The sequence below is a fragment of the Theobroma umbraticum genome, unplaced genomic scaffold (assembly GCF_002168275.2).
Source record: "Theobroma umbraticum cultivar Fairchild unplaced genomic scaffold, ASM216827v3 scaffold_239.1, whole genome shotgun sequence".
Lineage (NCBI taxonomy): Eukaryota > Viridiplantae > Streptophyta > Magnoliopsida > Malvales > Malvaceae > Theobroma > Theobroma umbraticum.
This window is the reverse complement of record NW_018397273.1, coordinates 873,899-894,153: the sequence shown is the minus strand read 5'-3', so window position 1 is coordinate 894,153 and position 20,255 is coordinate 873,899. Positions and strand designations below refer to the sequence as shown.

Here is a 20,255-nt window from a genome sequence, read left to right as displayed (position 1 = left end):
TGCAGTGGAATAGGCTTAGAGTCGCCAAGAACAACCACCTTCGCAAAGGGTGGTTATTGGCTGTTAAACTGGGTTATTTTTGTCGTCACTTTTCATTTGTCCCTGCTAACATCTACATGTGTTTCTGCTTCTAGATGATGAAATGGCTAGTTTTGGTACTTAAGATATTTAATATGATGAAGTTGATAAAGCCGAAAATTTGTACAAAACAAGATATAAAATATTCCTTTTTTTTAATACCAAGGATGTTCCCACAAGAAACTTCAAGAATCCTAGCAGCTATACAAGCACATTATGATTACAAATGATATAAAGGCTTTAAACTAGAAACTAGTATTAGATAATACTACTACCTCCGTAACTCAGCATTATAGGTCCCACAATCTCCCTAACCTCTTTTTTACAAGATTCTAAGTTCACATAATCATGCAACTTGTGTTCTATCCCCAAATTAGAAACAATTCATAAATCAACAATTAATGGAAGATATGGTCATGAAGATAATTTCTAGGGTAAATTTCATCCTTTAAACTTTTTACAAAAAATCATGGACACAAAATACAGAAGAATTTTTCTCCACATGGATAATATAAAAGAATATGACATCATACCATCACAAACAATAAACAAAAGGTGCCATGCACCATCTATTACGAGATGCATGTAAAAGTACGTTAATAATTACCTTCACAGACCGCCAATGAGAATTTGGCCAGCGAACAGAATCCAAATCACTTATGCCAGTTATCGTACCCATATACCTGGAGAATGAAAAAAGGCATCCAGCAATAAACACATATATGGTGCAACATAGAAACAGTGGCTCTTTGGTCCAACACTATCACGAGGTACACCTTTAGGACTGCACTTTCAACATATGCTGAAGACAAACACCAACTGGCAGACAATATCAAATAGCGTCCATCAAAAACAGTATTTCCAATAAATTAAGAGTAGTCTTATATTGATGGTTCTCTAATCAATGGCTGTCATGACTAGGGGATTTCTTAAAAAGGCCCCACCTGATGCTCTCTGCTCTAGTATACACACACTGCTTCCACATCACAAACTTCTTTTCTAATTATACTAGCATTCACATTCGCACTTAGCTGCATAATACCTGTAATCATTTTTACTGTTTCCCCCCTTTTCTTCTTCACTCATTTTCCCTTTCCTAATTATTTATTGTCTTATTTTTCTCCCCATCATTTTTTGTTTCTTCCATTTCCTTTTCCTTTTTCTTTTCTTTTCTTTTTTTTGTTTGGCTAAGCCCTTCTCCTTTTTCTTAAAATCAACCTTTGGTTTCTTTTGCATCATATTCTCTCATTTTTCCCCTGAAGTTTCAACAATATCTGAAAAATGTTTAATTACTTTCCTAGCATCTAATCAAGCTGCAACAATAGAATATTCTATTAGTTACTCTGTGTACCTGTGATGTTATAATTTACATTGCCTAATATTAACCTGATGCTTGTCAGTCCCTTTGCATTTATCATGTAATTTAATCTCTTTTCTGCCAATATTATCCTGAAATATAGCTTGTGTACATATTTATATTTACTATTTAATATGTAGTTATTTTATCTACAATTTAACTCATTCCTAAAAGTTCAACTATCTGCACAACAAAGTTTTTTTTAACAAAAAAAAGGTTCAGTTATCAAATTTTCATACCAAAGCATATCCTGCATTATAAACAAAGTTATTATAAGTTCTCTCCCTCTAAAAAAGAGTCAAAAAGAAAAAAGAAAAAGTGAGATTAGCTCTTCTTATCCAATCTCTCTATTACCACACAGCCTTGAAACTATAATTCTGTATTATTTAAATCACAAATTATCCTAATGTACTTATTAAGAACTTGTGGAGAACCCATATAATCCCCTAACTTATGATTGTTGAGATTTTTAGATATGGATACAATCAGTTATGTGTTAAGATTTTAAATTGACACGAAATTACTTGTATGCAATAGACAAACAGAAAGTTTAAAACTTAATCAATTATACTCCATTTTCTCATGATCCAGAAGTTCAAAAACATAATAAAATTTTGTGGTGTGGAAGAGTAAAGCATGGTGCAATATCCCAACTTTTACCGACTGTTACTAGTTCTACTAAAACTTACAAAATCCAAATATTTTAAGGAAAAAAAAATTATATAACATTTTCACAAAATACTATTTCAATATCTAATGCAAGGAAACTGCTTTCACACCATGAACATTTTACCTTTTTCACAAAATACTATTTCAATATCTAATGCAAGGAAACTGCTTTCACACCATGAACATTTTACCTAATATTTGACACAAGCACCGGCATGAGTGACTTACATGGCAGTCTTATTTCAATGTATACACAAGTTATTGTCCACAATATCAGAAGTCACTGAAAGATTTAAAAAACATTGTAGATGGCTTTCAAGAACACAAATCAAATAAACAGAAGCAATTCATTGAATCATATGAGATAACCACTCAAATAATACTAAGTGAACCATCAAGAACTATAATACCTACGAACACTTGATTCTTCTGTCTCGAAAAGCATCCGAAAACGCATCCCAACTGAGACACGTGTGTGGAAAACAGCCTTGACATATTTTGAAAGGGGTATCACGAACTCAGATGGACTAGCCCTGGACATATGACAAGAATCATGTTAACAGATAAGACATAAAGAACAATGAAAGAGGTTAAGAAAATATCACCACCTTGGATTATAAAATATTGTAAAGCAGCTATTAGTTGCAGCAGCATGAGCTGCAGCAGCAAGGAGTCCAATGTGCATGCTATCACTAGATAAAACAGATGATGGCATTACAGTTTGTGGGCGAGTGGCACGGCGAATTCCCAAAAGCAGCTGATTCTTTTCATTCCTAATGACACAATTTGACAAGATATGGTCAATAACTAATATTTACATACTCTTGCCCTCCTCTCCAGCTATGTAACCCAACAAACCGCATGGACCAAATTTAAAAAAATATACATATATATATACAGATTCAGCAGCATTGGTAGGAAAAAGAAAATGAATACCAAATAAAAAGAACAGAATCCCCTGCAACAAGTCTCTTGGCACTAACAAACACACTCCAGCCTGTAGTAAGAAGGTGACGTTTAGGCTGTCCTGCAAGTTGAGTGACATTATGTCAAATTAAATAGAAAATCAATAGTTATACAATTAGATTTATCATTTTAGTGCGCAACAAAACACAATCTAATTAATCATTAAAATGGTTGTCTAAAGCAGTTCCAAGAAGATGGCACAACCATGGTTCCCCCAATTACAGGCACAAAAGAACCAGTAGAGAAAAATTACTACCGAGCCAATGCACTAAAGTACTACCTCAAAGTATGTAGAATATCTAAGTCAATCAACCCAGAAGAATTTAAGGGAATCTCGTACATAAATGAACTTCAGTTTATAAGGTTTTGAGTTTTGAAATTTATTTAGCAATTGTTAGTCCCACACCCTGCCCAGTTAAACCACTTAGTGACAGTATTTTCATTACATAGAGTGAAACCTCATAGCTAGTTCTAATTACATGATGACTAAGCACGATGGCAGTAACTTCCATAACCCTTTAAAGTATGCATCAACGCTGGTTCTAGCACTGAAACCTTACTTTGAAGCACATTTGATGATTTGAGGTTGCCAGTATTTGGCAATTTATCTCAGATCTGGCTTCTAAGTTCCTCTAAATTAGAAAGTAGTACAGAATCATCCTCTTTCAGTAGCTTATAGATTCTAGCAGCAAAAATACTAACAAGTTCATGTCTCCACAATATGGGCACAAAAAGCAATGCATCAGTCTTTATTTCTGTCATTACCAGGATTTTACACAAGATCCAAATATGGTTTGCATGCCAAAGCTTCTAAATTTAGAGCCCAGATGAAATATAATAAAAGCACTGTACCTTTAGAAAATGGACAACTGCTATTAAAGAACATTTTACAAAATTTCTTGAAAACTCTATGCATGAGGCACTGTGACAAACTCCAATACAATGTAAGTTGCATAAAAGGCTAAGAATTGACCTTGTTAACTCTCTTTCTTGAACTATCAAAGTACTACTTATAAAAGCCCAATCCATTCAACTAATAATCGAAATCAAAGAAAGTGTCTACCAACGGGAACACAAGCAAGATAGGCCCCAGTAGCCCCAAACATTAGTTTATAATTACAAAAAAAAAAGGAAAGCGTCTCTATGACTGCTAGAAACAAGATGACAATCTCTCCCATATAAAGAGGGTCAAGTTCATTGCATGATGTTATAGCTTCTGACAAGTTCAACTAATTGATTTGACAAACAAATCATCAAAGCTAGAAACATATCCAACCAAGTGCTACCATGAACTTATACCAAAGAGCCATAACTAGGTGCTTATCACACTGCAGCCCCAACCACGCATTCTCTTCTGTTAAATGCCTCATCAAAATAATATTTTAACAGTCTAACTGACACATAAGTTCTTCATCTCAAGCTGTGAAAGTAATAAATCAATTCGAAATATCTTAGAAATTTTGAGCTTCTTTAGATCAACCGTATTTAGATGATTTGTATTGCCCAAACTCAACATTTTCGGTCACGTATCCACATCAAAATGACTCGACGCCAGTAAGGATAAGCGGGATATGTGTCAGATTCAACGGACAAGTCTTAGGAGGTAACACCAAGAATTGGGATAAATCAGCATCACTCGGACAACATTGTGTCATAGACGAAGAACATGAACAGATTAGGTGTGATAAAGATATCCCCTGGGGTCGAGAGAATTCCAAAAATAGAAAAAGGAAGTTGGGTTGGAAATGTAGAACATTGCAGCTGAATATGGTGTCTGCTAACTGGCCAATCACCATCCTACATGCAATAATGGCCACTTGAGAATTGATTCCTCAAGGCAACAGTGGATAAAATGCACATAGACTGGCCAATCAAAGTAGTGGAGAAAACAATGACAAAACAAGATATTATACAGATATTTAATAAAAATTAAAAAGAAAATTTGGCTCTTGTATCTGGACTCTGCTTAATTGTATAGAACAAAGAAAGAATTTAGGCTGGTTTGGGATTCTTCCACATCTATTCAAAGAAAATACTAGCATTTAGGCCTTCTTTTATTTGTCTCCTAGCTAGTAGGTTGGTTTGCCGTTATTTGGCTTTTGACACCTACACATAAAACGTTTACAAACCCATTTCACCATAAAACTGCAGGCAGAGAGAGAAACAAGTCCCTGCACCCATATTCTGCTTTTATATCCTTTGTTGCCCATCTGCATATCACAAATTTAGACCAATGGACAGGTCAGACACTTAGACACATACACACGTACCTGACACCCACACCCAACTCAAAGCAGCATAAGAAAGTCCTAATAATGCAAGAGGGTGACCTGTGCATTAAGGATACCTGTTAACACTTTACCATAGTTTTTCTTCAAGCTTAATGGATTCATGGTAATATCAATAGCATAACTTTGTGTAAGATAATTTTGTTCAAGAAACATAAGTGAAATGAAAGTCCAAATTCAGCTTAAGGTAAGAATTTTTGGTGTCAATCAAGGAGTTCAAAATACCATAGACCCAAGATAGATTAATTGGACACAACTCAAGTAATCATTCAATTGACTTCTAGCAATTATGAACACCATGCACAATCTGTATCTTAAAGAATTATGTATTAATAGAAAGAATGGGCATTAAAGATTTTGATCTATCTTTAATCAAGAGGTGAAATGTCTCTTTCCCCAATGAAACTTACATATTGACTTCTTTGGAAGTAGATGTCTCCCACATGCACTACATTTATTTCCATTTAAATCACAACTCCTGAGAATTCTTTTCATACTTATTATAGTACATTATTATCAATTCACTAGTCATTTTTTGATAGTCAAATCTAGGAATACTTTGATCTCATCAAACAAACAAGGCCCAACCTTTCTCAGATTCAGCTACAACCTTTCCATTCCTTTAGCATTTAAAGTATTTAAATCAAGGGTAGTATTTTACATTTACTTTCTTTTAATGCATAATATGTAATTTTTTTAAAAAAGAAACATGGATACAATTTTCAAGCTCTTCACAGCCTATTTTGATTTTGCAGCTGAGTTTAGCAATGTAGTTTGGTTGCAAATAAGCATTTAGGAAATGTCTTGACAAGAAAAGAATTAAAAATTGAATTGGAATCCAAGTAAATGTGATATTCAATAAAAAGAATATAATTGATGTAGTGACTACATTAAGTCCAAGGCTCCTATATTATAATTACCCCCCAGCCAGATAAACCAGGACAGTTGCATTGGATAGCCAACAACCATCATAAAACTTGGTCAAATCTTTATTGATAAGGATTGTTATAAAACCACGATGATGCTATAGCTAGCAAAGTACATATATATGTAAAAGATTTAGTCAAAATCACTGGGATGTTGAAACCAATCCATTAAGTTCAGATTTTTTGTACTTTATGAATCATTATTTCTCTAAATTACTATATATCCTTAACTTGCTTTCAACCCAATAGAAAAAATCTCCGCTCTAATTTAGTGGATATACGCATAATGTGTCAGTTTAAGCAACCAAAAAATTCCTATGTTTGTATAAGAAGATGAATCGAGTCATTTTTGTGAACTCAAAATTCAAAATACATTTCTGAAGTATGGTACAATTACGACAGGAACTGAAACCCTTTTTTATATAACATGTACTATCGAATATCTAGCTCGCGTGATAAATCATTTAAACCCAAAATCCTAACGATTAATACTATGCAAATTACATAAATCTTTGGAAATTGTGATCTCTAAAAATCATTTTACTTGTTCCTTTATTCATTCAATTGATAAGCATCTTTATACATGTGCAGGTAAAGAAGATATCCAAAAACTATAATGTGGGTTTTTGGACTTGGACTACTGTCATTAACACGTAATTGGGGAGGTCGTTGAGGCTATTTAGAAGAATTAAGTGAATCCAAGAGACTAAGAAAAGCCAGGGAACTTGACTCTGAGCTTCAACCTTATATTTAGGTAAGAATTGAACAAAAACTAATATGTTATCATCATGGTCAAGACCTTGAAGGATGGTGTTGGGAATTTCAAAAGGATTTGATACAGAATCAAAGGTATCAAATCAGTGGTGGAGAAAAGACCTTTAATAAGGTGATTGTATATACACCTCATGTGAATTGGATAAGTTAGTTCTGAGAAGATTTCATTGGTATGATCCAAAGGTCCCATCAAGAAAAGAAGAATTCAGTGGGGAGATTCAAATGGGCATGTGAAAAAAGAGACCAAGGAAACCAGAAATTATTCATGCAGGTTATGGCTTCAGAAAAGACAGATGATCAAGGAAAGGCCATCACAAACTTTGTTATAACATATGACCTCATGATAGCTAAACTTGTTTTAGAAATAAGATTAGCATGTCATCACATATCACTTATAAAGATGATGTACCAAACAAAGGGCACAGATTGTAGAGATTCTAAAGTCTCCCCAGGAAAACCTTGAGCCACCAAGATATGTTATTATACATAACATAGACATCAACCTTAGGCGTAACCAGGAAAACCTTGACCCACAAGTATATGTTATTATACATGGCATACATGTTAAACTTAGGTGTAAACAAATCAAGCTACTCATGAGCTACCCAAGCTCGACTTGTTCACTATCTAGTTGAGTTCAAGGCAAGTTCAAGCTTTAGAATGCTCAATTCTTATAGATTTGAATTTCTTTATTTTTTAATATTTTATACATATATATATAACATATAATATCTATCAACACCTTTTCAATATTATTTGAGTTTTAAATTTGAGCCTCAATCTCAAAAGAAAGCGAGTTTCAAGCTCCTTACGTAAGTTGATCATAATGGAACCTAGTCGAGTTGAGGTCAAGTAACTCAATTATTTTTCAAACTAAGCTTAAGCACAAAAAATTAAAGGTCGACCAAGCTCAACCCTTAGCCGGCTTCGCTTCGCTCAATTAGCCCCCTATGTCTAACTATGGAAGGAAAGAAGTAAATGGAGAGATTTGAATGGAGGAAACTTATGGCTTTTAAGAACAAGTTGCTTAAACAAGGTTGTCAAGCAAATGAGAGAGCAAATTCTAAGTGGAATGATATGTGTAACCACATCCAAAATGTGGCTCAAACTATTTTACAAGAATCAAAAGGTGACCACCTATAATAACTCTTGGTCAAAAAAGTAAGAGAAAAGGTCATGATTAGAAAAAGAAAATAGTTTTTGTTCTTAAAGAAGCTTACGATGCGTGAGGGAAACCATTGCAAAGTACAAGATGACAAAGAAAATGGCTAAGAAGACTAAAAAATAAGTAAAGACTTTGACTTAGGATGATTCTTGTACCTAGTTGAATACCAAGTAAGCGACATACAAACTTGCCACAACAAGAGAAAGGAGGGCAAGGAATTTAAAGCAAATAAAGTGCACAAGTATGATAACAAGAAAACACTTGTTACAACTAGAGTGTAAACAAGTCAAACTACTCGTAAGCTATTCAGGCTTAGCTCAATGAATAGTAAAATTTGATTCATTCACTGTCAAGTCGAGCTCAAGCTACTCAAGTAACTAATTGAGATGAGCTCAAGCTTTGTAATACTCAGCTCGAGTGGCTCACAAGCCTCATTGAGCTTTGATTTTTGTTTAAATATTTTTAGTATTATAGACATTTCTTAATGAGAGATATTGTTTCTTTGCATATTTTAAAGTGTCAATTGAGTTCTGATTTCGAACTCTAGCTCAAGCTTAAGTCAAGTTTCAAGCTCCTTACATAAGTAAAAACCTAATTGAAACAAGCTCAATTCACTTGATTATTTTTCGAATCGCACTCAAGCACAAACTCAAGCCTGGCACCGTGTCGACCCATATCAACTCGTTTTACAGCCCTAGTTACAACAAAGGCTATTAAGTACATTTTAAGGTTTTGAAAAACCAAAAAGGGGGGCTTTTACACAAAATGAATCTTGGTGGTAGAAAAAATAACTACAAAATAAAGTTCAAGTTAAAAGAGCTTTTTATAAAGCATTGTAGAGAAAATCTAGCAACGTGCAAAGCAACAAAGAAAGGTCAAAAAGGCAATAAGTGAAGAAAAAGTTTTAGCTCACGCCGATTTTTAGTGGCTAGCTACCAAAGAGATACAAACTTGCCAAAATGAGAGAACCGGAATAAAAATTTGAATCAAGTGTATTAAGGATAATGGAGAAATATATGTTTGTTCTTGAGAAGGCTATGAAGGATAAACAAAGAAGTAATTTTCAGGATTCATTTTATGAACTCAAACACAATTGGGAAGAAAAGAGCAATTCTAGTTCTACCAAATGACTCAGCAAATAGAAAGGACACTCTTAAAATGTTGAAAAGTAAAAACCAATGGGACGGGATGGCATCCCCATTAAAGCATGGAAGTAGAAAAGGAAAAAAGAAAAAGGAATATCATATCTCACAAACTTATTTGATAAGATCCTCATAACACAAAAAAAAATGCCAACCAAGTGGAGAAAGAGCACTTAGTACCACTATACAAAAACAAATCCGACATAGAGAATCCTACTAATTAAAGAGATATTAAGCTGATGAGCCATATGATGACAATACGAGAATGGTTGATTAATAAATGAGACAGGTATTTGAAAAGTATCAATTTGATTTCTTGCTCAGGAGGTAAACCGCAAAACTATTTATGTTTCCAAGAGTTTCATGAAGACATTTTTCCAGGACAAACAATAAAAAATTAAGCACACAGAAAATGAATATTCAAACCAGGAATGTACAAGCCCTAACACAAATCATGGATGTTTTACTTCCACATATAAACAAGAGGAACCAATATGGACAACTGATCAAAGGGAATAGTAAGATACAAGACCAGAAAAAATTATTATTCGAGGCAAAAAAGACAAGTTTTGAGTAATTTATTCAACACTATAATCAAACATGTTTCTCAAAATTCAGTGATCTCAAGCAGCTATAAGCCTATAACATTGTTGTGCTATTAGCAACTTCCAAAGTAGCAAGAAAGGAAAATATCAGCAAGTCCACTACAACACTATGAATTTTCCCTAAGGAAAAGAGCTTATTCTTCGCCTGTTGAAATTTCAGTTTGGAGATCAGAGTTTTAATTGTATTTAAACCAACAGAGCCTTAAAATTAAGATAGCACGGCAAGCTCTAATAACTTACAAGTCCAATGAACCTAAAAATTATTATAGCCTGTAAGAATGCTTGACAGGAACAGAAGTCGAAACTAACCTCTAAAGATATGTCTAAATTTCCACTCAACATCATGGAGATCCCTTGCAATAAGTTCCTGAGCTGGTGGCTGCTGCGAGAAGTCCTGCAAGAGAAAGAAGGATCGCATCAGCACTCAGAAACCAGTTTGGAACTAACGATATAAGAGAGATAGTACCAATGGAGGGAAGACTTTCTCAGCAGCACGACGAGGAACAGAAAACCCTCCATGGGTACTGGTATCACTTGCTGTCAGTGTCTTGCAGAAATAATTGGTTGGCTGCTTGCTTGGAATTCCCAACTCCATAGGAAGAAATGTATCCTTCTGCTCTTCCTGTATGAATGTATAGACGAAAAAAAGTAACCAAAAAAAGAAAAAGAAAACATCAATATAAAAACCAAAAAGTATCGAACTAAAGAAGAAAGCAATCATACTGGTGTCAAAGGCTGCAATGTCATTTGGGCATATACTTCATCTGTCTCAACATCTGCCTGAAATAACGCGCATAAACTGTCTTAACTCTGAGACATTTATTTGTGTATGGATGAATATGAAGATAAACGAAGGAACTGACATGCATGGTAACATTGTGGAGCTGACATATCAACTGAGGAGGCAAGTTGGGGTAATTGGGAATGTGGGCGTCAACCTCCTTGTTAGTTGTGGCTGCTACCTGCAAGTTGATTTCATTGTAAGCAACGCCCCAAAAGAAAAAAGAAATAGATTTGGTTAAGCAGAGAGAAGAAAGTTAAAAAGGAGAACCTGCTCGCTATGACCCTGAGGAAAGTAGACCACACGGCTCCCCACGGTGGGTAGGCACACCAGTGGCCCAGCGCACGCGTGCCACAGCTCCGAGTTCAAGCACTTGTTTTCCCCTAATCATCATTCATATTATTGTAATAAAAATAATTGTAAAGAAATGAAACCCAATTTACATGCAAATATATCGGGATTTAAGCCAAAATGAGCATGGACAAGCTACAAGAATAATGACAATTTTTTGCTTTATATATTCAAGAAGAACTGAAAAGGATTAAAACAAAAATAATAAGACTGAAGAATACCTTCATGACCCTGCTGACCCAGGCCTGACGCTGAAAGCTTCATATCAAACTTAGTTTTAGTTCCAAGGACGAGAAAAATTGAATTGAATTGAACGCAACTGTTATGTCTTTAAAAAAGTCCAACAGAAATCCCAACCCTCACCCATACTGCAATTATTATACAGGAAATGGAAACCCTAAGACTCTAAAAAAGGAAAGAAAAGAAACCCATTTTTAGATCTTCACTTGAAAACGAGGAGAAGAAGAAGATTAAAGTGTTTCCTCTTCTTCTTCCAGAAGAACACCATGGGTATTGGGTATTGGTATCTGCAAAGGAAAGACTGAGTGAGTGAGAGAGAGAGAAAGACTCAAAGGAAAAGAAAGAGAGAGAAGAGAAGAAGAGTGGTTTTATAGGAGACCCGACCAAGCTGGACATGAAGCAGTAGAGAGAGAACTTGGAGGAGAGAGAATCTCAGCCGTTAGCTCATCCGTACGGGAGCATCCTGAGCGTCCATTGGAGTTCTGATATGACAGCAGGGCATGTGCCACCATCCTTCAGTGGTCGTTGTCAGAAGTACGGATGGTGTCCATAATACTAGTAAAAGTTGTATTTTTTTTTTATTTTTTATTTTTTCTTTTTTATTATTGAGTTGAGAGAAGAGAGTAAGATTGTGTCATACTACTGCAAATAGAGGGCCAAAGATTTACTGCCAAAGGAGACCGTACTTCTGACTCCATCCACCACTCGCCTTATAAATTTACACTACACACACTCTATCCCTGCGCTAAAGTTTAATTCAGTTTGATAAAGAATTTTTATTTTTTATTTTTTATCTTTTATACTTAAATTTTTTGAAAACATAAATCAATTTAATTCAAATAATTTGAACTTTTAATAAAAATCAAATCAAATAAGTATGTCCGAATTAAAATCAAGTTCAATATAATAATATGAGCAACAATGTAATGATATGAAAAATCTTTTGACATAATATTTAAAAAGTTTTAAATAAATTTTTATTTTTTATTATATTTAAGTAAATTTATATATTTTTATTTTTAATTTAATAAATTTTTATAATTAATTATTAATAATAAAATATTATTTATTATTTTATTTTAAAATTATATTATAAAAAGTAAAATCAATCTACCATATCATCATGCACGTGAATATTTGATATATTGATTAATGTATAATCTTTTACTTAAAAATCAAATTCAAATCCTCTTCCTTCACTTATAAAAAATAAAATAAAACTATCACATTGTTATTTATTATTATATATCAATATGTTATATAATATTAAATATTAAATAACATTCTTAACTATTTAATATAAAATATAAAATATAAATATATTTTTTAAAAAATAATTTTAAACTTTGTTTTAAAGTATCATGCGAAAAGTTTTCTTATTTCCCTCCACAATGGCAGCGGAAACCCTCCCAAATGAAGAGGGTCCGAAAACCAAGGACGATACTATTTGATAACCCATCAAATGACAAAATGCATATTCATCCACGACCAAAATGGCACAATCCAAAATTAGAAACATCCATAATCATGTCTTAGCACACAAAGGAAGCCTGTTAAAAACAACAACGAGGGAAATGTGGGGATAACGGGGGAACAGGGGAGACCAGTTCGTGGCTTTTTGCAACCTTATTAGCATGCCCTACCGGTTGCATAACCAGTTGCGTGAACGAAGTCACATATTCACATGAGTTTTACAACATTTGCTCCTTACATGTATATAGACTCACAAAGCTAGAAGGTAACTTTAATACCAAGCAAAGCCATTAATTGAGAAATGAACTCTGGGTGCCCTGGCCAAGCGGCTCCAGTTACCAAATTTCCATCAGTGAAGCAACGATGTATAGGATCAGGTTCTAACCAGGTTGCTCCTGCCAAGACCACGTTAAGTTTCACAGCCGGGTATGCAGTACATTTCATCCCCTGAATTGGAAGCCAGGTTAGAAATTATGACATGGACAGAACAATAAGTCGAAACTAAACAATTTTGTTAACAAATATAATAAGCAACATAATGTGACAGCCATTCTATCATAAAATTTGCATAGATTTTAAGCTTTGTATGTTTCTTACTTCCGCTGCTTTTTTTTTGCTTCTATACGCAAAAGCAAAAGAGTTTGTTTGAATACAAAAGCAAATTTATGTTTTTGAACAATTAAATATTGAAAATGTAAGTTAAGTCAATAAAAATGCATGACATTACCCTTATGTGTAACAATGTATTAATGTATGCAGTGATGTGTATTCCTACATATGTATGTGACCTTACTAAGAAAGATCCCTAAAATATGTAGAACAGTGGGGAAAACAATAATACCATATAAATGTTATTTATCTAGCATCAATACCATGGTTCAAATGTTCCCATTAAGAATAATCATATGTGCATGACACCATTATTATTTTCTACAACAAAGTAAATATGGTGAAAAGAAAAATCAAATAAAACCTCAAAAGCAGAGCAATTGCTAGAACATTATTTGAGCTACAAAAAACATGTTTGGATGGACATCTGACAGGGCTCACATACATTACATGTTAATCAAGATTGTTCCAAGTAATTGAAATCAACAACACGTGTATGCAATGGAGTTTTAATAATATGAAATTCGTTCTTAACAATCAACGTCAGAAATGCTACCTTGAGAACACCAGCAGCGGCTAAAATTTGCTGTCCATGGCAAATGGATGCAACTGGTTTCCTGGACTCCATAAATTTCTTCACTAAAGCAATCACTGTCTCATCTAATGCTAAATATGATGGTGCTCGACCCCCAGGGATGACAAGAGCATCATAACTTGAGGCATCTATGCCCTCAAAGTTAGCCGTTAGAGTGAAATCATAGCCTGGCTTCTCACTATAAGTTTGGTCACCTTCAAAATCATGGACGGCAGTTGGGCAGGTATCACCAGCCTTCTTCTTAGGACAAACTGCATCTACATGGCACCCCAGAGCTTGAAGTGACTGGAAAGGAACAGTTACTTCATAATCTTCCATATAATCCTACAGATTAAGCAAGAGAAGCAATAGTGTTAAGATATTGTGAGCAGGCATGTCTCTTCATCAAGTTTAATTTGACATAGGTTCTTACTTTCAAGCAGAAAATTTGTATATAACTTGGAAATCTCTTCTTAAATCCATAAACATTCAGTCACAGGATAAATATTGCAGAAAAACAGAAAGGAGAAATTGAAAAAATTTAAAAATATGATTCAGTGATTCAGTAGCAAACATGAAAAAAAAAAATGGAACCCACCTTTATGTACAGCAGAAGAAGGAAAGCAAGCAGAACAGGAAGCAACAAGCGAGCTAGAGATAAATGATAAAGAACAGAAAATTTCTGATTTCATATTCCAATGATAGAGAACAATGAAAGCTGGATATTACACCTTTATAATATACATTAAATTTCTGATTTCATATTCCAAGATAGAGAACAAAGAACTGGACATTACACCTTTATAATATACTAATGCCATCAAGTCTTATTTTCCAATTATTTAAACTTCAAAACAATTATGAACAAACTCACACACCTAATGCATGCTTCCATGTATCGCAGAAATCAATGTACAGGTAAGCACTTCCAGACCACACACATAAAGGGTATCAACAGCTAAAATAGATCAACCTAGTACGTATTTCAAACAGCTGGAGGAGAATGCTAACCAAAATGAGTTTTTAGTGCACAGGCTACTAAAACTAACCCCATCTCTAACTAGTAACATATTTTTTTAATCGCCGTGTTAGAACTATTATCCATTCACTCAAAGTCATTTGAAAAACAAAAAGTATTCTACTAATGAGCCAAATTTAACTTGAATTCATTGAATGAGAACTTTTACCCCACAAAGAAATAGGATCCTTTTGTTTGGCGTGGTTATGATGCCTCCTAGTGCTTTCACAAAGAGCCTGATGAACTCAGGATGTCCCTTATATGAACAACAAGAAATGATATTGCCGTCAACAACACAAGCCGCCAAGGTAGCAGGTTCTACCCACAGTGCACCAGCAGCAATGAGAGCAGGTCTCACAGCACGGTAACCAGTGCATTTGCGACCATTAACTGATCCAGCAGCAGCCAGTATCAATGGAGCATGACAAATCGAGGCAACTGGCTTTCCAGAATTGACAAAGTTGCGCACTAGGACCACTACAGATTCATTCACAGCAAGATATTCAGGAGCTCGCCCTCCAGGTAAAATCAAACCATGATATTGGGTGTGGTCAATTTCATCAAATGATGCATTCAGTGTAAAATTGTGACCACGGGACTCGCTGTAGGTCTGTTACTAGTGGAAATCATAATACAGACTAATCAGAAACAATAAATGATTATAAATGGAAAAGAGAAAAAAAAAAAAACAGAAAGGTCAGTAATGCAATACAACTAATATTTGAGATAACCATGATAGGTGGGACAAACAGTACATGAAAAATGAGAGATATATAACAAAGATTCAGAAATCCCAACTTTCCCAATGTTCGTTTGAGTTTGTAAGATAAAGAAAGGTTGAATTGAATGGAAATACCATCTTATCTTATCAGTCAGTCATTCATTCATCAATATAAAAGGAAAGGTGACCTGATGGACCGAAGACTGATGAATAGCGGTGCGGCAAAAGTCGCCAGCCTTCTTTCCGGGGCAAACAGCATCCACAGACACGCCGTAAGCTTGCAGGGCTTGGAAAGGGACCATCACCTGCGCCATATAATATATATATATATATAGTAGATAGAAAATTTAGTAAACAAATATTAATAAAAAAAAGCAAAAAACAAAGGAGAAGAAGCAAGAAAGAACCTCGGAGTCCTCGACATAGTCACCGCAGATCAGCAGAACCCTTCTTTCCGACATTGCCTTCGCCGTTTCTCACTTATTTCACAACGTAAAAGCCCAAAGCTAAAGCCTGCCTTGTATTTATCCTTACCTTCTTTTCGGCAAAATTCCTCAACTATTATTCCAGTACATTGCTTTGCATTTTTCAGACTGGCCCTTCCAGTTGACCCACTATGGGCAGTTCCGTCATTTTATTATACGATTTTTTTTCATAAAAAATAAAGAAAGAAATCCGACAAACTCTCATACACCGCGCCGGTCCTTACGTGGCAATACTCGTTAGCATGTGTCCACTTTCGACAAAGACAAGGGAAGCCTCATTTTCCAGGAAGTCCTTCCGTTTCCCTTACTTTCCCCGCATAAATTTATTTTTATTTTAGGCGAGCAACTTTTTTTTTTTTAATCCATACCTACCTTCGTTGATTATGCAATAAAAAATAATATAATGGAGCTTTTTTCCATTAGCCGTGTCAAAATTTACCGAGCAATTCGCCCCTTGTTTTCTCATTTTTTAATGTATTTAACTCTAAGTTCGTCGTTATCTAAAAATGACAATAACTTGCAAATGTTTTTACAAATTAAATTTCTTTAAAATTTTATATATTTCTTAATAAAAGATTTGCTTTAAAGATTTTATATATAAATACATATTTAAAAAATAAAATTTTACAATTTAATTATTTGAAGGAAACAACCTCCTATCACATTGTTAATCATCAAGTCGTAAACTCCAATCGATGGATTGTCAAAAAAAAAATACATCCTTCATTTGTAAAAAACCTTTTGTTTGCCATAAAGTCAATTAATACATTTTCTTTCTTGAAAACGTGACAAATATGACAATGAAGTAGACTTTGAATTTTTTGAATTAGGTTCGAATTGAAACATGGATGAAGTAATATCTTGTGTCACAAGTTTACTTCTAACTTGAGAAAAGAGCTTAGCTATTTCCCTCTCCTTTTATCATTAGCCATTTCATGACTGATGGAATAGAGTAATGGAATAGAGTAAAAGGTTTATTAGACAAAAATGTCCTTATTTAAGAAAATAATTACAACCTTAACTTTATAAAAGGCTTTTTTTCCCTCATTTTCCTTTTTTTTTTCTTTCTTCTTAATCTACCTCTCACCCCTTCTTTCTTTAAGCAAAATTACAATCGTCTTCCTCCACAGCCACCGTCATCCTCTACCATCGTCATCAACAAGTTCTCCATCAACTATCGGAGAAACCGCGACAATGTTGGAGTGCTGAATTAATGCTGGTTACGGTCAAATCTAGCCGTTTGAGTGTCAATCTGGTTGTGAGAAGCACTAAATCTAGCGACACCATTGGCCAGATCGACACTTAAATGATGAGATCTAGTTGTGGCCAATGCTAGATTGGCGCTCCAACATCGCCGACTGTTTTTGTGATGGCCAATGACAAATATGAAAAAAAGAAAGAAAAGAATAAAATGAGCAAAAAAGGAAAAATCAAAATAAAGAAAAAATTAAATTAAATTAAAATTTTACATTAATAATTTAATAATAAATTAGTGATATTTAATGAAAATATAATTTATTTTTATTTTTGATGAAAATAAATTTTATTATATTAAAAGGTATTTTTGTCATTTTATTATTTATTCCTGGACTGTTCTAAAGCTATTTTTACTAATCACACAGTAAAATAAGTCATAATAGCAATTCTTACCCTATTCCATTCCATGAATTAAACTACATAATAATCATTCTATTATATTATTTGTTTATTTTGTTCCCACTAAATGATTATTCTATTCCATTCTACAAACTAAACATGTCATAATATCTTCCATAATATTATTAAGTTGCTTCTAGACTTTCTTTCTTTCTCAACTCTCAATCTTTCATGCTCTTTTTTCTCTTCTCATTTATCGATGCTAGTGGTGTCATTTTTAATTCTCTCTTCACAACACTCTTTTTCTCTCATACTTAGAAAATTAATAACAAAACATCAATAAAGTTCATAGTCAAATATTCACAAAATAAAAAAAACACCTAATAAGAAACCCAATACCTAAACTTACAAAAAATTTCAACCAACAATCAACCACAATTTCATTTACGAAAATTTCAAACTTTAAGATTTTGTGTGTATATTTAATTAAAAAGTAAGAAGTAAAAAAGGAAAAGAATTTTTTAAAGGGAAAAACTTGTGGTGATACCTTACTACGAGAAAAGAAAGAAAGAAAGAAGACAAGGAAGATAGAATGGGCAATGTGATTTTACAGAAAGTGGAGAGAAAAGAAGTTGGATAAGGAATGCAAAGAAAAAATGGAATGAGAAGAAAAGATTTTATAGAGATTATAAATAAGAGAAGCTGAATAAGGAATGAAAAGAAAAAAAAGAAGGAAGGAGATCAAAAGATTTTATAAAGACTAGAGAAAGGATAAACTATATGTAGAATGAACAAAAAAAAAGGAAAGAGAAGAAAAAAGAGGGATTATTAGAAAAGGAAAACAAGAAAAGTAAAGGTGACATTTAGTATTTTATTCAGAATATAATTGTTGTTAATGTGATTGTATGGTATGTAATTGCTGAAAATGTGATTATTGGAAAGATAATTTTGTAGCGTTGATATAACATGAGAAAATGTTGATCACAAGAAATATGATTGCTAGGAAGATTATATTATAATATTTGGTTTAAATGTACTTTATTAAGAATGTAGTATAAATTTACAAAATTACCTTTATATATGAAAATATAAAGTTCAATAAATTTACATTTTTTTATGTAAAATTTTAACTTTTCATTTTTATCCTTTAAAATGATAAATAATAAGATAAAATACCATCACCCTCTTAGTTTTGATCAAAATTACACGAAGACCCATGAGTTTTTGAAATGGATACTTCGTTTCAAAAAAATATCTTCCGCTAGACACATAGGTCTAACCATTAGTTAATAGTGAGTGGTTCCATTAGTTTGATGACATGGCAATATTGAAAAAATAATTTTACATTTTATTAATTTTAAAAATTACTATTATATAATTTTATTAATTTATTTTTTAAAAAAAAAAACCTCATCGAGCTCCCCAAAAGAGCACGATCCCCAATTTGGGGCTCTTAAAAGAGCACCAGATCTGGTGCTCCCTTGGAGAGCCCAATTGTGGCATCGGTGCAATAAGGGAGCACTGATCTAGTGCCAATGGTTTCCAATGTATACAAAACACAAAACCAAACCGGACAAATAACAGACCATGCAATAGCCTACATGTTAGTTGCAGGTTTCATTGGTCAATTAAAAGGATGGTGGGATATTGTTTTGTCTATTTGTTGGGGTTCTCTACTCTTCTTTTTTATTTTTCTATAATTTTTATATTTGGGAGTTTTGTAGTATTCTTGGTAGTTCTTCTGATGTTTCTTTTGTTTTGTAGGTTTGGATGAACAGCAAGTTCTTGATTCAAGTAGGGGCTAAACCTTTAACAAAAGAAGGTCTAGACACTTCAATATTAATTGTTCTGAGAGATAAGAGACATCTCCAATTTAATGATTCCCTGTTAGGAACAATAGAAACAAGCCTTTGCCGAGGACCGATACATTTTAATTGTTTTTCAAATTTCATGGTTTCTTTAAATGATAGAAATATTTTAAAATCGTTAACACTCCAGATTCAAACCCATAATTATAAAATGATGCCTGGATCTGAACCTTTAACTATTGTTTACAGATTATATTATAAAGCAATGTACTCTGTAATAAACACTAAGGCTTTAGTTCACAGTCCAAGAGGAGAAACACTACTAATTCAAACATACATGTCTAGGTCACACACTGTCATACCTAGAACAATACACTGGCATGAAGTTCAACTTCCAAATAAATGGAAAATAGAAGGAGCAATAAGTCCTGTTCCTATACAAAATACAGAAATAAATCATGTAGCCCAATTTACAGATGGTTCAGTAGAATTAGTCTTCAATAGGCCAACGAGAGTTTCATCCAGTAGGTCTTTTGGAGCATCTTCTTCAAGGATAACTACAGACTTTCAAACAGCCAGAGCCTCTGTATCCTCCATTCCTACAATTAGGACAAATTTACAATCTGTTG

At 33.6% G+C, this 20,255-nt stretch overlaps 2 protein-coding genes across 3 annotated transcripts in view; both read right to left on the bottom strand.

The window, feature by feature from the left end:
* The window catches only part of ARF8 (auxin response factor 8), a 21,863-nt gene extending 10,176 nt beyond the window's left edge, over window positions 1–11,687 (bottom strand). For both annotated transcript variants that reach the window (XM_021442367.1, XM_021442368.2), the window contains exons 1-10: window positions 11,324–11,687; window positions 11,022–11,134; window positions 10,834–10,932; window positions 10,694–10,750; window positions 10,437–10,592; window positions 10,280–10,364; window positions 3,041–3,131; window positions 2,713–2,877; window positions 2,515–2,637; window positions 686–761 (exon numbers count right to left, since the gene is read on the bottom strand). In XM_021442367.1, coding sequence (XP_021298042.1) covers window positions 686–761; window positions 2,515–2,637; window positions 2,713–2,877; window positions 3,041–3,131; window positions 10,280–10,364; window positions 10,437–10,592; window positions 10,694–10,750; window positions 10,834–10,932; window positions 11,022–11,134; window positions 11,324–11,366 — 1,008 coding nt within the window. In that variant the 5' untranslated portion in view covers window positions 11,367–11,687. The remainder of the gene's footprint in view (window positions 1–685; window positions 762–2,514; window positions 2,638–2,712; window positions 2,878–3,040; window positions 3,132–10,279; window positions 10,365–10,436; window positions 10,593–10,693; window positions 10,751–10,833; window positions 10,933–11,021; window positions 11,135–11,323) is intronic.
* A 1,130-nt stretch (window positions 11,688–12,817) lies between these two features.
* Window positions 12,818–16,303, bottom strand: DJ1D (Class I glutamine amidotransferase-like superfamily protein). Its single transcript, XM_021442216.2, has 5 exons — window positions 16,145–16,303; window positions 15,926–16,042; window positions 15,186–15,626; window positions 13,981–14,343; window positions 12,818–13,262 (listed from the first exon to the last, which is right to left on the bottom strand). Exons 1-5 carry the CDS (start codon window positions 16,196–16,198, stop codon window positions 13,074–13,076), a joined length of 1,164 nt encoding a protein of 387 aa, XP_021297891.1. The 5' UTR covers window positions 16,199–16,303; the 3' UTR covers window positions 12,818–13,073.
* Between the last annotated feature and the right edge of the window lie 3,952 nt (window positions 16,304–20,255).

What these genes read in the sequence shown, in the direction of transcription:
- DJ1D (XM_021442216.2), bottom strand. Translation starts at nt 16,198, where the DNA reads ATGTCGGAAAGAAGGGTTCTGCTGATCTGCGGTGACTATGTCGAGGAC. An exon ending in ATCAGTCTTCGGTCCATCAG is followed by an intron (nt 15,627 to 15,925) that starts GTCACCTTTCCT and finishes CACTAGTAACAG; the next exon opens with ACCTACAGCGAGTCCCGTGG. An exon ending in CCGCTGCTGGTGTTCTCAAG is followed by an intron (nt 13,263 to 13,980) that starts GTAGCATTTCTG and finishes CTTCCAATTCAG; the next exon opens with GGGATGAAATGTACTGCATA.